Here is a 14,050-nt window from a genome sequence, read left to right on the forward strand (position 1 = left end):
CGCCGGCTGCCTGTCGGTTGTCAGGTGTCTGCCTTTCATCCTCTCCTGGCCAAAGCTGCCTTTATTCACGTGCCCCCTGCCAGGCTTTGTGTCTGATACCCCATTTCCGGCAGCCCTGAATCTGTTGCCCTTTGAGCTGCTGTTTTCCATTGAGTGGCTCCGTGGGGAGGAAGGGTGGGAGAAATCCATTCAAGTCATTTGTTTTAAAGACATTGAAGTAAACCCATGGGATTCATGCGGTCACATGTTTTCAGTCTTCTTTCAAAGTAATAGTTGGGTTTCTGGATCGCTCGCATTACCCACTTCCCTGCCTGAGAAGAGCAAGAGGCCTGGTCTTCAGGAAGAACCATGGAGAGGGGAAGCCTGGAAGATAAAAGCTGGGGGCCTGGCGAAACCCAAACATGTGCGCGTCTCCCCGCCAGTGGAGGGGCTCTGCCTGGGGAGCACCAAGCACCTGCGTTCTGGTGATTCCAGGAAGCAGCCCCACGGGCCCTCTCTGTGTACTCGCAAGCGTGTTTTTCCTAGCCCAGGAAGCCTGCAGAAACTACCTTTGCCAGCAACTGAGAGGCAGGGTTGGGAGCTAAAGTGGTGCCCAGCCTCTCTGCTGGCTGGAATCTGGCCCTGCACAAGGTGCATCTGCCCACAGGCTCTGGGGAACCGGGTGGGAGGAGGGGCAAGAGGAGGGTAGCCAGCTTTGCTTTCCCCGCTCTTTCTGTTCAACCATCAGGCACCTCTAGGAAGCTTTCTCTGTCTGCCTGGGGCTGAGCAGTGGTCCGGGCATCAGTGTCGGAGCTCTGTGCTCGCTGACCTGCCCTGGTTTCCTTGTTATTCTGCACTGTGAGCTACTTGAGGATAGGGCTTGGCATCCTCGAGTTCATGTCCCCAGAAGCTCCTGCCTAAGGGCCTGCTGAGTCCAACCCACCCCCACTTCCCAGCAGGGAGGAGCAGTGGGAGCTTCTTGTCTGGGAGCTTTCAGGTCCTAGGTCCGCTCTCTGGCCCTGGTCTGAGCCTCCCACCCCGCTCCAGCCAACCGGTCTGGCGAGTTTGTGGGGACCTGGCCACAGGCGCTTCTCCAGGGACAGAATGTCCTGCTGTAAGGAGGCTTTGTGCCTGGCTTTCTGTTCTTCTTGGCTCCTCTTTGCTCCTCCTCTCTCTCTTTCATCCCAGGGAGGGTACTGACTTCTGGTTTAAGTCTGCTCTCCATCCTGCCTTTTTGGGGTCCAGGACAGCATATAGTGGGGGTGCTGGGCTCAGGCAGAGCAGTGGCCTTGCCTGGAAGGAGGGCAGGGGCAGGGCCCTTCAGGAATGAGGTAGGGTGTGCATCCCTGCGTTCCCTGGTGAGACCCTGGAAAACCAGATACCCAGAGTGTGGGTGACAGGCTCCAGGCCAGAGCCCAGGGGCTGTGGTGACCGTTCTCCCACCTCCTTCCCCGCTGATGTTCAAGGGTGAGGGACCAGAGGCCCAAAGACGGCAGCAGCCTGCGGAGGCCTCGCTCCAGGACTCCGCCCCCACTGAGACTCCTCCCTGCCCCCACCACCAGGCTCGCTCTCAGGGAGCAGGAAATGGGAGTGGGGGAGCCCGGGTGTTCCTCTCACCCTCTGCGGGAGGGGCTGGGCACCCCGTTCCGTAGGTGTCAGCGGAACCGTCACCAGCGGTGGGCGCCAGTGCCGGGATTTCCCTGGCTGACTCACCCTCGGCCTGGCTGTGCCTCAGCCTAGGCATGAGTTCTCTGTGAAGGTGTCTGGATAGTGACAGCGATTCCCATGGAGTCCTGGGAGCGGGAGAGTGGGGGTGGAGGTGCCCACCACCCTGGCTGCCTGCCTTCCACTCCCGGTGGACCTGACACCCAGCCGTGCGTCCGTCAAGCACACCACCCCCACTTCCCAGCGGGGAGGAGCAGTGGGGCCGGGGCGCTCCCTGAAAGATCCCCCCAGGGGCCACATGCCTCCCCTCCCCTTCCCCTGTGGGAGAGGCAGGAGAATAGGGAAGCCATTGATTCCCTCCATCCCTCCCAGAGTAAGAGGCATTTCACAGACTGGGCGAGCCGGCGTTGGGGGTGGGGTGGGGTGGGGTGGGAGCTGTGAGAGGCAGGAAGTGGGGTCAGCACCCGGATCCAAAGACCCCTTGGAGAAAAGGGGAAAACTGTAGTCCCTTCCCCTAGCAAGGTTTGCATGAAGCACATCTTTGGGCCATCCCAGCCCCCTTGGCAGCGAGCAGGCAGTGGCAGGCGCTGTCAGTGGGGTGGAGGTGTTGCAATTACGGTGTGTAGGGGGCTGGGGGAGGACTGAGCAGACAGAAATGTGGAGTGTGCGGCTTGTGAGCTGGCCTGTGGGGGCAGTGGCAGCAGAGCCGCGTGGGGTGGGATGGGAGGTGTGGATCTGGGTGGTTCGCCCCAAGATCCTCACCTTCCTATCGCCAAGGGGAGGGAGGTCACCCCTGACCTCCCTGGGATGGCATAGCAGGGGATGGTAGCCTCTGGGGACTGGCCTGCCAGGGCTGAGGGCACAGGGTGACATTCAGGACCCTGGCATGGTTCGGTCTTGGCAGGCAGACTTCTCAGCCCCCTACCTGCTCACCTGGCCAGTGAGAAATGAAGCGGTTTCTGTGCCTCAGTGCCATGGACAGCTCCAGTGACTCTGATGAGGCTGTTGGCTGTGCTAATTCCTTTGTGGGTAGCCCCAGGGTAGGGTGGCCCTGGAAAGGAATGTGGTTGGTAGGCCCAACGCTACCCAGCCTCCTGAGCTTGGCCCGCTGCTGTGGTCAGGAGCATAGAAGCCGGGCCAGGGCGAGGGAAGGCCTGGCCTAAACTGAGATGGGCCCTCCAGGCAAGGCCAGCATTACCTCAGTCCTCGGAAATGCGTCGCTCTGCTTGGGGGAATGGCCACACGTGGCTGAGCCCCAGGTGGTGCCAAGGACAGGAGGACAGCAACCATTCCTGTGCAGGAGCACACCAAGGCCCCAGGAGCCTGGGCTGTGGGGCAGGGTTCCAGGTTCTGCTCCCAGCCTGCTGCTGACCTTGATGTGGCCTGGGGCAGCTGTCTACATCCTTCCTCACCTTCCTCCCTCAAATGAGCATTTGTGACTCAGTGGCTCAGAGGTTCCTTCCCACTCAGATATTCTCCTGGTTTTTTGTTGTTGTTGTTGTTGTTTTTTTTTTTAGACAGGGTCTTGCTCTGTCACCCAGCCTGGAGTGCCATGGTACAATCATAGCTCAGTGCACTCACTGCAGCCTCGAATTCCTGGGCTCAAGTGATCCTCCCATCTCAGCCTCCCAAGCAGCTGGGACTACAGGCATGCCCTGCCATGCCCAGCTAATTTCCTCCTGTGATGGCTCTGGGTAGCCAGGTGTCTCTGCAGTGAGGAGCAGTGCCAGGGCCCTTTCTTGGACCCTCCATTTCCTCCTCCCCTGGGAGTCATGGGGCAAAGTGAGATAATGACTGGAAGTTCCCAGTACCAGGTCTTCTGGCAGCTAGTTGGGCTCTCAGTGAGCAATGGCTGCTACTACTGCCCTTATCACCCTTATGTTTACATTATCATCAGCCTTATTGTGGAGTTGCCTTCTCAGAGCCTGTTGGGGGCTCCCTGGAAAAGGCAGTGTGACTCTTGTCCTGGGCTGGCATCCTGGCCCCCAGTCTGCTCAAGAATCAGAAGGTCAGACTGGGCCAGCCAGAGGGTCAGGGCAGGCAGGCAGGGTCCCTGACATCTCTCCTGTGGTGCCTCTGCAGCTTGGCTGAGCTGCAGGCTCCCATCTGCAGAGGGGTGGCCCAGCTCTCTGCAGGTTGGCTGGGAGACCTCAGAATGAGGAGCGCATGTTCTCCAAACATCTTGCTCACAGCAGATGGCAGCCACAACTGCCTTTCTCTCTGCAGTTCCGGTGCACTTCCCTTTCCTTTGCTCACCCCCCTGCTAACTTTGGTTTCTGCTTTTGGAGATGGGGAGGCAGCCTGCAAGCCTCCAGAGCCACTTCTGATAGTGGGTGAAGCTTGGTGCACGTAGCACGGACAGTTTCCAAAGGAAAGGAAACCTCGTACCCCACCTGCTTCCCTGGGGAAGCTCACTCTTACCCTGCTTCCCACATGCCATCTCTGAGTCTCTTTGGCCAAATGTGCTGGCAGCATGATCTGAGAGGAGCAAGGGAGCTGGGCCGGGGGCCTTGTCTGACATTTCTTGAGCAGCTGCTAGGCACCAGGTGTGGTGCTGGGTGCCAAGGACACAGAGATGCAGAGTGTAGCCCTGCCCTCCTGGAGCTCCCAGCCCAGTGGGGAGCCCGGAATGGAGGGGGCACTGATTAGGTCTGCCCTTGGGGGTTGGCGGGCCCTGGCAGCTTCACAGAGGAGGTTGTGTTTAGGCTGAGCTTTGGAACACTGAGGAGTTCCCAGGGGAGCAAGATTGGAAAAGGCCTTTTGGGCAAAGAGAACAGACTGTGCAAGGGCACAGAGGCATGCAGACCGCCTGCAGAGCACGCTCAACTGTGGTGCGCAGCAGAGCAGAGAAAGCAGGACATGCTATGCATCCTCAGAAAGACAGGGCCTCCTCTGGCTGCGTATGGGTGGGGGCCAGCCTGAAGCTGAAGCCCTGGATGGGAGCCATTAGGGGAACCGGCCTTTCTCAGCTGGGGGGAATTCTGCCCTGAGTTTGGGGCCAGTAGACGCAGCAGCCCCTGCTGGTAGAATAGAACTGGACCATCCTTCCCTCCTGGCTGGCCCTGCAGCCATAGGCCAGAAGTCTGGTGTTGGCCTTACTGCCCTGGAGCTAAGGCCAGGGGGTCACAGATCAGCCAGGTGAGCATGCCCTGGGAGAGGGTGTGGGCCAGACCTCCATGGCACTGCCTCTCCTGCTGCGACCCGCCCTGGCTCCACCCCACACCCACAGGTGGCACTAAGCTGAGCACCCACGAATCCAGACCCTCTTCTGTGCCAAATCCTTTCTCAGTGGTCCCACATGGGCCTCATCCCATTTAACCTTCACAAAGGCCATGTGCGGTGGGCATCCCTGGTCCTGAGGTCCTTTGACTTGCTCCAAGTCACCCAGCCAAGGCGTAGCCCAGCAGAGACTCCAGGCCTAGGTCCGCCTCACCCTCTGCAGACTCATGCCTTGCCTGTTCTTCCCTGCGCTGCTTCTGTCACCTCACAGTCAGGCCCCTCCGGGGAGTACAGTGGAGGGAAGGCCAAAGCATTCATCCTGGAAGACCCTCCAAATACTGTAGGCAGAGTGCTGGGGACACCAGTGGCAGCTGTGGGCAGGGCCACCCAAATGCCACCCCATAGGGCAGCGGGCCCGCAGCATGGAGGCCCTCCATGTTTGCTTTTCCCAGCCCTGCATTAGCTGTGCTGCTCACACCTGGCTGACTGTTTGCCCAAGGATTTCTCCCCTGGAAGGAGGGTGGGGCTGGGGAGGGTGGCAGGCAGGTGGCTGGCTGCCTCTGGGCACTCCGTTTTTCTGCAGACCCACACTGCCTGTGAATGCCACACCACCCTGCATCCCCAAGGCTGCCCCAGCAGTGCCTGGCCTCGCCCACGCAGAGCATGTGACCTGGCAGTGCCTGGGCCTGGCATGCCTGGCGTGCCAGGGCAGCAGCAGCAGCAGCCGGACTGTCAGTAAGGAGCTGGAGAGGCCCCCAGAGCCCTCCTGTTGGGGCACTGGTCCTGGGTTGTGGGGGTGACGGGATGCATCAGTGAGACTTTTGTATGGCAGGAGGCAGAGGAGCACATAACTGAATCTGGGAGTATTTATGGACACGTCTGCGCCTTTTTTCTCTGCAGCAGCCTGTCTGCAGGCCCTCCTGCAAGGAGAGCCTGTCTTGATTCAACCAGTCCCTGCCCTGACCTTCTCTTCACACTCTTTCTGATGAGTCAGACCCAGGAACTTGAACTTGGACTTCTCCAGCCTCTGGGCCGGCCCTGGAGGCAGAAGCCCTGGACCTGCCTCGCCAACACCTGCCCTCCTGAGGGTTTGGTCTCCAAGCGTCCTTTTCTGTCAGACTCAGCTCATGGCCAGTGACTTCTTGAGCCTGTGATTGTGGTCCTCAGGCCAAGGGGAACAGATTAGATAATTAGCTGCTGATGGATCTGGCATCCTAGGGAAGAGGGAGCCCTTTCTCTCCCACAGCTGGGACCCCAAAGAGGGGCTTGCATTAGCCAGGCAAGGAGCCGGGTGCCTCCCTCCCTGCAGTCCCGCACAGCCCCTTCCTTCTCTTGCTGCTGTGGGTATCTGCCTAAGGAGAGCTGGCCCAGCATACCCACCTGGGACACACCCAGAGAGTGCCAGCCTGAACGGCACTGCCAATAGCCCGATCCTCAGGCCTTTCACCCTGCACCTCCCTGCTCCTCCAGCAGCAATAACGAGACCCCCTGCATGTCACTCACATGTGGCCCCGGGCCAGGCACTTGGCCACCTCACAGTGAGCGATGCTGGGAGGCTGGTGTTCTTGCAGTCCCACTGACAGGTGAGGAAATCTGATTTGTGTCATGCTTTCTCCAACATCGCTCAGATATTGTTCATCCCCTTTTTCCCGGAACTGGGTCTCAAAGAGGTTGTGACTTGCCCACACCTCTTGAATGGCCGGGCCCCATGTCCAGCCTGGATTCTCTGACATCAAGCCCCATGTGTTTTCCACTGTGCCCTGCAGTAAACAGAAGTGCTAATAAAGAAGCATGCTAATACATAATTAATCCCACCTCCATCCCTTGGGCCTTTTCTCTCTCAGACGCCCTGAGCACCACCCAGACGTGATCTCATGTGTCCTACCAAGGCCCCAGAAGAGCAGAGAGGAGGCTGGGCTCTGAGGGGCCATGGGGACTAGGAGCCAGCCTCTCCGCTGCCAGGCCCAGCCCTACTGCATGCCCGCTGCCCGCCTCTCCCTCTGCTCTGGGTAGGGAAGCTGCCGAGGCTCGGGCATGTCTCAGGCACCTGCTGTCTTCCTCTGGTCTCGTGGATTGTACGAACCTGGAGGAGGAAAGTAGCCGGGATTCGATGAGCCCCCATGTGGTGGGGATGTGTGCGCACAGGGGCCCAAGGCTCTGCTTAAAGGGAAGGAGTATTGCTGAGGCTTGTTCTAGTGCCTTCCTCTAAGGAACCCTCAGTATATCTTGTTTGTTCTCACATTCGAGGGAAGTTGGCAAAGGGCAGTTCTGTGTCACAGGGAGGGGGGTGGATGAGGACCCCGAAAACCTGCCCTTTACCTAGTCTCACCCCCGAGCCTGCTGAGGTCACACAGAGGCAGTCAGTGGGGGGTTAGGTTTTCTTGTTTTGTTTTTAGAGACAGGGTTTTGCTCTGTCACCCAGGCTTCAATGTAGTTGTGCAATCACAGCTCACAGCAGCCTGGAACTCCCCAGCTCAAGTGATCCTCCTGCCTCAGCCTCCTGAGTAGCTAGGACTACAGGCATGTGCCACCATGCCCAGATAAATTTTTTTTTTTAATAAAGACAGGTTCCCCGTATGTTGCCCAAACTATTCGCAGACTCCTGGCCTCAAGTAATTCTCCTGCCTCAGCCTCCTGAGTAGCTGGGACTATAAGCATGTACCACCACATCTGGCTAAATTAAAAAAAAATTTTTTTGTAAAAATGGGTTCTTACTAGTTTCGAACTCCTGGCCTCAGTGATCCTCCAGCCTCGGCCTCCCAAAGCATTGGGATTACAGGTGTGAGCCCCCGCAGCTAGCCCATGTTAGGTTCTCTCTCTCTTTCTCTCTCTCTCTGTCTTTAACTCTGATAATTACAAGCTGAACATGTTAGGTTTCGAACTTAGTTCTGACAGATTTCAAAAGGGGGGATCATCAAAGCACTGGGCCATGGTGTGCAAATTCCTGGCCTCTCTACCTCCAGGACAATGTTGGGGCCCAGAAGAAAGTGGGTGAGAAAGATGATAGCACCTTAAGGCTCCGAGTCTTCTGTGGGATTATATTCCTGAGCCAGAGGCTGCAGACCCTTATAAACTGAGCATTGGGGGATGGGGGTAAAAGTGGATCCTAGGGAAATGAGAGATCATCTGGTCAACCCCCTCATCCTCCAGATGAAGACACTGAGTCTCTTAGAAGAGAAGTCATTTCCCCAGGTCCTTCCCCTTCTCACTTATAGCCAGGCCATGGCTGAGGTGCCCTCCGGGCCCCCGGTTGGGAGACGGCTTGAGTCTCCTGGCTGCATCCTGAGAACGTAGCTTTCTGTGCTCTTTCCTGGAGGTGCGCCCTCCCTCCCACAGGATGCTGTACAGAGGTGGACGCAAGTCACACGCGCCCAGATGCACAGGGAGGTAGAGGGAAGCCAGGCTTGTCAATGCTAGGGAGCCCTCCAGTAGCAGGACCACTCACTGCATTACCACAGGCAAATCACCCACAGCCCCTTCCTGCCACAGTTGCCTCATCAGTAAAATGAAGATGCCACATTTCCTCCCTGCCTCGCCCACAGCGTGGTCGTTGGTAGCCAGTGAAGTTGCATATGTGGGCAGTTCAGGATAGGGCTTTGGATCCCAGGCATGGCCAGCAGATGGTGTGGAAAGAGGCCAGGGCTGGGAGTCAGGAGCCCTGGGTTCTGGGTGCAGCTCTGCTGTGGCTCCTACAGTCTCCTGTTTCTGTCCTTCTCAGGCCGTGCTCCGAAATGGTTTCTCTTTCAGGCAGCAGGGACGTGGTGAGCTCCCCCAACCTGCCAAACCTTTACTCAGTGCAGGGAACCTGGCAAGGAAGAAAACAGGTGAGACCCCTCCCCTGAGAAGCCACACCCTGGTGGAGGGAGCCAGATGGTAAACACATTCACCAGAACTTTAGATGGTGAGAAGTGCTGATAGGAAAACAGAGTCCTATGATGGGGGCTCTTGGGGTACCTGAGATTTGGCAGGCAGGTCCCAGGAGGGGATGTTTGAGCTAGGAGCTGAATGACAGGAGGGAACCAGCCACGCAAAGCTCTGGGGGTGGGGGTGGGGTTGGGGTTCTCTCCAGGCTAGAGGAGGAGTGAGGACAAAGGCGTTCGGCACGCCTGGCCTGTTGCAAGAACAGAGAGAAGGCCAGGGTGCCTGGGAGACGGGTGAGGGCAGGCAGAGGCTAGGCCACAGGGCTGGCAGGCCAACGTGAGAGGGGGAGGGCTTTCTAAGTGTGATGAACAGTGTAGAATGACTGGAAATGGTGAGTGGGTGGATGGAGGGTGGAGGAATGGATGGATGGATGGATGGATGGATGGATGGATGGATGGATGGATGGGTGGATGAATGGATTGTAGGTGCAGCTATGGGGTGATCCCTTTTCTCCCCATCATGAGGGTCATAGGCAACACTCCTGTAACAAAAGACAGGTTAACAAGAGGAAAGCATAACAAATGTATTTAATCAAAGTTTTACGTGACATGGGAGCCTTCAGAATGAAGATCCAAAGATCCAGGGAAAACTCCATTTTTATGCTTAAGTTTGAGGAGGAATGGACAACTATGAAGAGCTATGATTGGGCACAAAGAGTAAGATCCCATGGGAGCAGACTGAGTGGGGAAACCCAGCAAGGCCTGCTCTCAGATCCTTCTTGGCCTCTCTGTGCTGCATTCCTTCCTTCAGGGTATGGGGCAGGATTCTGAGTGGGGGTCTTATGATCTACTATCAAAGAAAGTAGGTCAGAGAATTTCTTTCTTTTTTTTTTTTGAGATGGAGTCTCACTCTGTCACCCAGGCTGGAGTGCAATGGCACGATCTCGGCTCACAGCACCTCTGCCTCCCGGGTTCAACAGATTCTCCTGCCTTAGCCTCCCAAGTAGCTGGGATTACAGGCGCGTGCCACCATGCCCAGCTAATTTTTTATGTTTTTGATAGAGACGGGGTTTCACCATGTTGGTCAGGCTGGTCTCGATCTCCTGACCTCAGGTGATCTGCCTGCCTCAGCCTCCCAAAGTGCTGGGATTACAGGCGTGAGCCACTGTGCCCTGCCTGACCAGAGGATTTCTTTATGGCCAGCTCTTACACAGAAAGGCAGGAGAAGGCTAATACTTTTAGGTTTTATGGGTGGCTTTAGGGGAAAGGAGTTCTGGTTTCTGTGACCTGCCTTGGGAAAGAGGAATTCTAGTTTCTATGGCTTGCCTCTGGGGAGAGTGAGGGGTGGGGAAGAGAATTCTAGTTTCTGTGGTTTGTGTCGGGAGAGTGAGGGATAGAGACAGGAAGGCAGGAGATGTTCAGAGAAAAGCTTTGCTTCTGAGGCTGTTTGTGAGGCGTTCACTTTGGGGTACCATTTTCTGAGCCCCAACACGTGGTTGGGAGAGTGGGTGACTGGCATACAGAGACCCTCTTTCCATTCCCCTCCTGTAGTAGGTTGAATTAACTCTGAGAGCTCCTCTGCGTAGTCCTATTCACGGTCGGGGCCGGATGGCAGGAAGAGTGGGGAGCTGAATGTTCAGGAGAAATGCCTCAAACCCCCTCAAGCACATGATTGGGAACCCTCGGCGGTGGGAGCAGAGCCCACTGACTGCTCCTGAGTGGGACTCCTGGACTGACATCCTGACCTGCCGTGCCCGGGCTCGCCTGAGCTCGGGACTGGGCTGAGCTGAGACTGGGGGGAGGGGGAGGACACAGACTTCACCTGTGTTCACAGAGCCCAGGGCTGACTCCCGGAGCTGTTGCTCTGAGGGTGGGATGGGCAGCCCCAGGCCTCCGCTCTCAAGGCGTTCCTCTGGGATCCAGTGCCCCCTCTGCCCGCCCAATTGCACGGGCCAGACAGCTGGGGTCGTCTTTGACAGCGCCAGTGTTACAGCGAGCAGTAAACATCCTTAATACCCGCCCTGTCTGTCCCCATTTTGTCTGCTGAATTTCCATCTGGGCCACCCACTTCTCTTCACCCTCGCACCCACCTTGGCTTGTCGTTCCCAGGCTCAGAGCCCAGGGCCTGGCCCTGCCAGCCTGCCTGCTTTGGCCTCCTCTCTGCTGGCCTGACTCTGGCCTTTTCTCCATCCTCCAGGCCTCCACTGTCCTCACATCCAGGCCCTGCTGCCGAGGGTATCCTCCAGTGCTTGTTCCGCGCCGCTCTCTCCTGTGGTCGCTTCCCTCTGCTAGTCCTTCAGAAACAGCTCCAGCTCCTAGTTCTGTAGGCAGCCTCCCCGCCTGAGCATGTGTCAGAGGATTTTTCTTTGTTGTATGTGAAGGTTCACTTGAAGTCTCTTTCCTTCTGGTCTGCAGGCTCCATAAAGGCTGGCACCATGTCGGCTTTTGTCACCATCCACCCAATCTCTGGCACATAGTAGGCACTCTGGTGATTTGTGGATGGTTGGAGAATGGCTGCATGCACTAACTTGACTTTAACCAGATTTCACCTGTGTTCACACCACCCAGGGCCCACCCTCAGGGCTGTTTCCAGCCTTTTCTACTCTGAGAGCCTGCCCCTGCCCTAAACCAGGGACCCTGGAACCAAGCCCTGGCCATCTGTGGGTGTTGGTGTCTTCACACCTGCCGAGGTCAGGACCACCTCCTGTCCTTGCTCCTGGGCCAGCCCAGCCTGGGGTTTGAGGCCTGGGCCTGTCTGGGATATCTGGAGGAGGGAAGGGCTCACTCAGAAGCGTGCTACCAAATGGAAGAATGAAATCGTCAAGGACTCATCTGAGCAACTGCAGAACAGTCTAACAGGGCCCCTTTCGAAGTAGAGTACACCCCAGGGAGGCTTCCAGGGTGGTGACAAGTTTGGAAACCAGGCTGAATCAAGAATCGAGGACAACCGTAGGACTGAGAAGTTGGGGGCGGGGAAGGGACTCGGGATCAAATGGCTTTGGAGCCTTCACCCTTGAGCTGGGCTCCAGAGGGCAGTGGGCATGGAGGAGAATGAACGGCAGCAGGTCTCAGGCTGAGCCAATGGCCCTGGGTGCCATGTCTCTTTCGGGTCTTGGGCTGGCCAGGGCTCTGCTCCCAGGGACCTGGTGTCTGCACCCCACCCATGAACATGTCGAGGTGCAAGTTGGAGGAAGCTCTAGGTTTGGAAGCCATCTCCCTCAGTGTTGGGGTTTTATCTGCTGGCCGAGGGCCCTGCTCGTGGTTGGGGGTGGGCTCTAACCTGTGAGGATTTTCTGGTCGGCAGGCTCTGTCTAAAACAGGCAGGGGGTGCACCCAGGAGGCCTCAGAGCCCATGATTCTAGGTCACCTCCCACAACATCCAGAGACAGAAGTGGTATTTATAGCAGCCGGCGGCCACTGAAGGTGGAGGAGTCAGCATGAGCTGTGACGCAGGCTGACCCCGCCGAGGTCCCCTAGCTCTCGCTGACTCCCTTACCACCACCCCCACCCCAGAGTCTTCCTAGGACTGGGCCTGCTGAGGAAGCAGGCATTATCAGATTGCCTCCCCAAACCCTGGAGGAGACGAGGTGCCACTTTCTGCCTGGCAGGAGCCTTGGCCTCTGCCGGTCTCACCAGGACCTTGTCTGGCTTGACAGCCCCAGCTGGGCATCCCATTAGCACTGCTGGTCTCTCTCAGACGTTGCCGTCAGCTCCTTCACGGAAAGGTTCATCCCTTGGAGTTACAGCAGCTTCACTGACCTCCCCTGGGCCAGCAGGGGTTAGTGGGAGCCTGCCTTTTCCCCACTGCAGATAGTTAGGGGGGCCGAGGGCACCAGCCCCTGGTTGACAGGGATGAAGCCCTGCCAAACTCCCGCCACCTCCCTGCCGTGTCCTCGTGAAGTGGGAGTGGAGTGCCACTGGGGCCAGAGGGGCTGTGCCGAGCATGTGGCCCCAGCTCCACCTCCCACCACACCCTGAGCAGGTCGGGAAGCAGAGGCCACAGAAGTGACAGCGTGACAAGGCTGGGCGAGTCTCTTGGGAAGGAAAGTAATGCCAAACTCTGGGGTCAGAGGTCGAGCAGATGGGCTCTTACCTACCCAGAACAGAGTGGGTCAATGGCCTTGCTCAGGCATGGGCAGGCAGAGGCTGGCACTTGTCAGGGGCCTGATGGGGTTCCCCTCATCGTGGAGGCCTGTTCTCCCCTCTCCTTTCCAGTCTCTATGTTGCCCAGAGCCTCCTGGCCTATTCCCCGACAGGCTGGGAGAGAGGCAGATGGAGGCCAGGGTCTTCTTCGGACCTACAGTGTAATGGAGGAGGTGAGGCAGACACACCAGAAGCATGCAGGAAAGTGGGTCATGGGCTTACCTGGTCATTTGTGGGATGGTTTGCCAGGGCTGGGGCTGAAGGCCAGCTGGGACAGGCACTGAGCAGGCCTCGCAGGCTGTGGAGGCCATGTCGGGGCGGAGTGCCCAAAGCAAGCGGGGCCATCTGGAGAGGAGGAAATGCCTGGGCATGGGGTGCACTCAGTGGCTGAGCAGGTGGAAAGACAGGAGCTGGGAGTGGGCGTGCCCGGCTGGCAGGGACAGAGTCAGACAAGGTGGAGGGTATGGGTGCTGGTGGCAGGGCTGGGCAGGGCGGGGTAGGGGTGTGGTTGGTGGAGAGCTTTATAGCTAATGGTTGGGAGTTTTAATTTTATTTAAAGGGCATTTAGGAGTCATAATACGCTCTTGAGAAGGGAATGTGTTTATGTATTTATGTATTTATTTATTTTTATTGTTTTGAGACTGAGTCTTGCTCTATTGCCCAGGCTGGAGTGCAGTGACGCAGTCTCGGCTTATTGCAACCTCTGCCTCCCTGGTTCAAGCGATTCTCCTGCTTTAGCCTCCCAAGTAGCTAGGACTACAGGTGCCCCCCACCATGCCTGGCTAATTTTTGTATTTTTAGTAGAGATGGAGTTTCGCCATGTTGGTCAGGCTGGTCTCGATCTCCTGGCCTCAAGTCATCCGCCCGCTTAGGCCTCCCAAAGTGTTGGGATTACAGGCGTGAGCCACCGCGCCTGGCTTGGGGGTTGATTTAATTAAAGCTCTATGTCACCAATCGCCTCCTCTGAGCCAGAGCCTGCTTTCAACACTTTACAACCTTTTTTTTTTTTGAGACGGAGTCTCACTTTGTCGCCCAGGCTTGAGTGCAGTGGCGTGATTTTGGCTCACTGCAAGCTCTGCCTGCTGGGTTCACGCCATTCTCCTGCCTCAGCCTCTCGAGTAGCTGGGACTACAGGCTCCCGCCACCAGGCCCAGCTAATTTTTTTTGTATTTTTTAGTAGAGAT

The 14,050-nt window shown here is 57.3% G+C and overlaps 1 protein-coding gene across 5 annotated transcripts in view; it reads left to right on the plus strand.

The window, feature by feature from the left end:
- Window positions 1-14,050, plus strand: part of DAGLA (diacylglycerol lipase alpha) — a 66,928-nt gene that overhangs the window by 14,211 nt on the left and 38,667 nt on the right. The window contains exon 1 of one of the 5 annotated variants that reach the window (XM_063693208.1): window positions 8,463-8,687. The exons of 3 other annotated variants lie outside the window; for them this stretch is intronic. In XM_063693208.1, coding sequence (XP_063549278.1) covers window positions 8,484-8,687 — 204 coding nt within the window. In that variant the 5' untranslated portion in view covers window positions 8,463-8,483. Of the gene's footprint in view, window positions 1-8,462; window positions 8,688-14,050 lie in introns of those variants that run through there. One more of the 5 variants, XM_063693209.1, reaches the window with a different exon arrangement.

The sequence above is a fragment of the Gorilla gorilla genome, chromosome 9, assembly GCF_029281585.2.
Source record: "Gorilla gorilla gorilla isolate KB3781 chromosome 9, NHGRI_mGorGor1-v2.1_pri, whole genome shotgun sequence".
In the NCBI taxonomy this organism is placed as follows: Eukaryota; Metazoa; Chordata; class Mammalia; order Primates; family Hominidae; genus Gorilla; species Gorilla gorilla.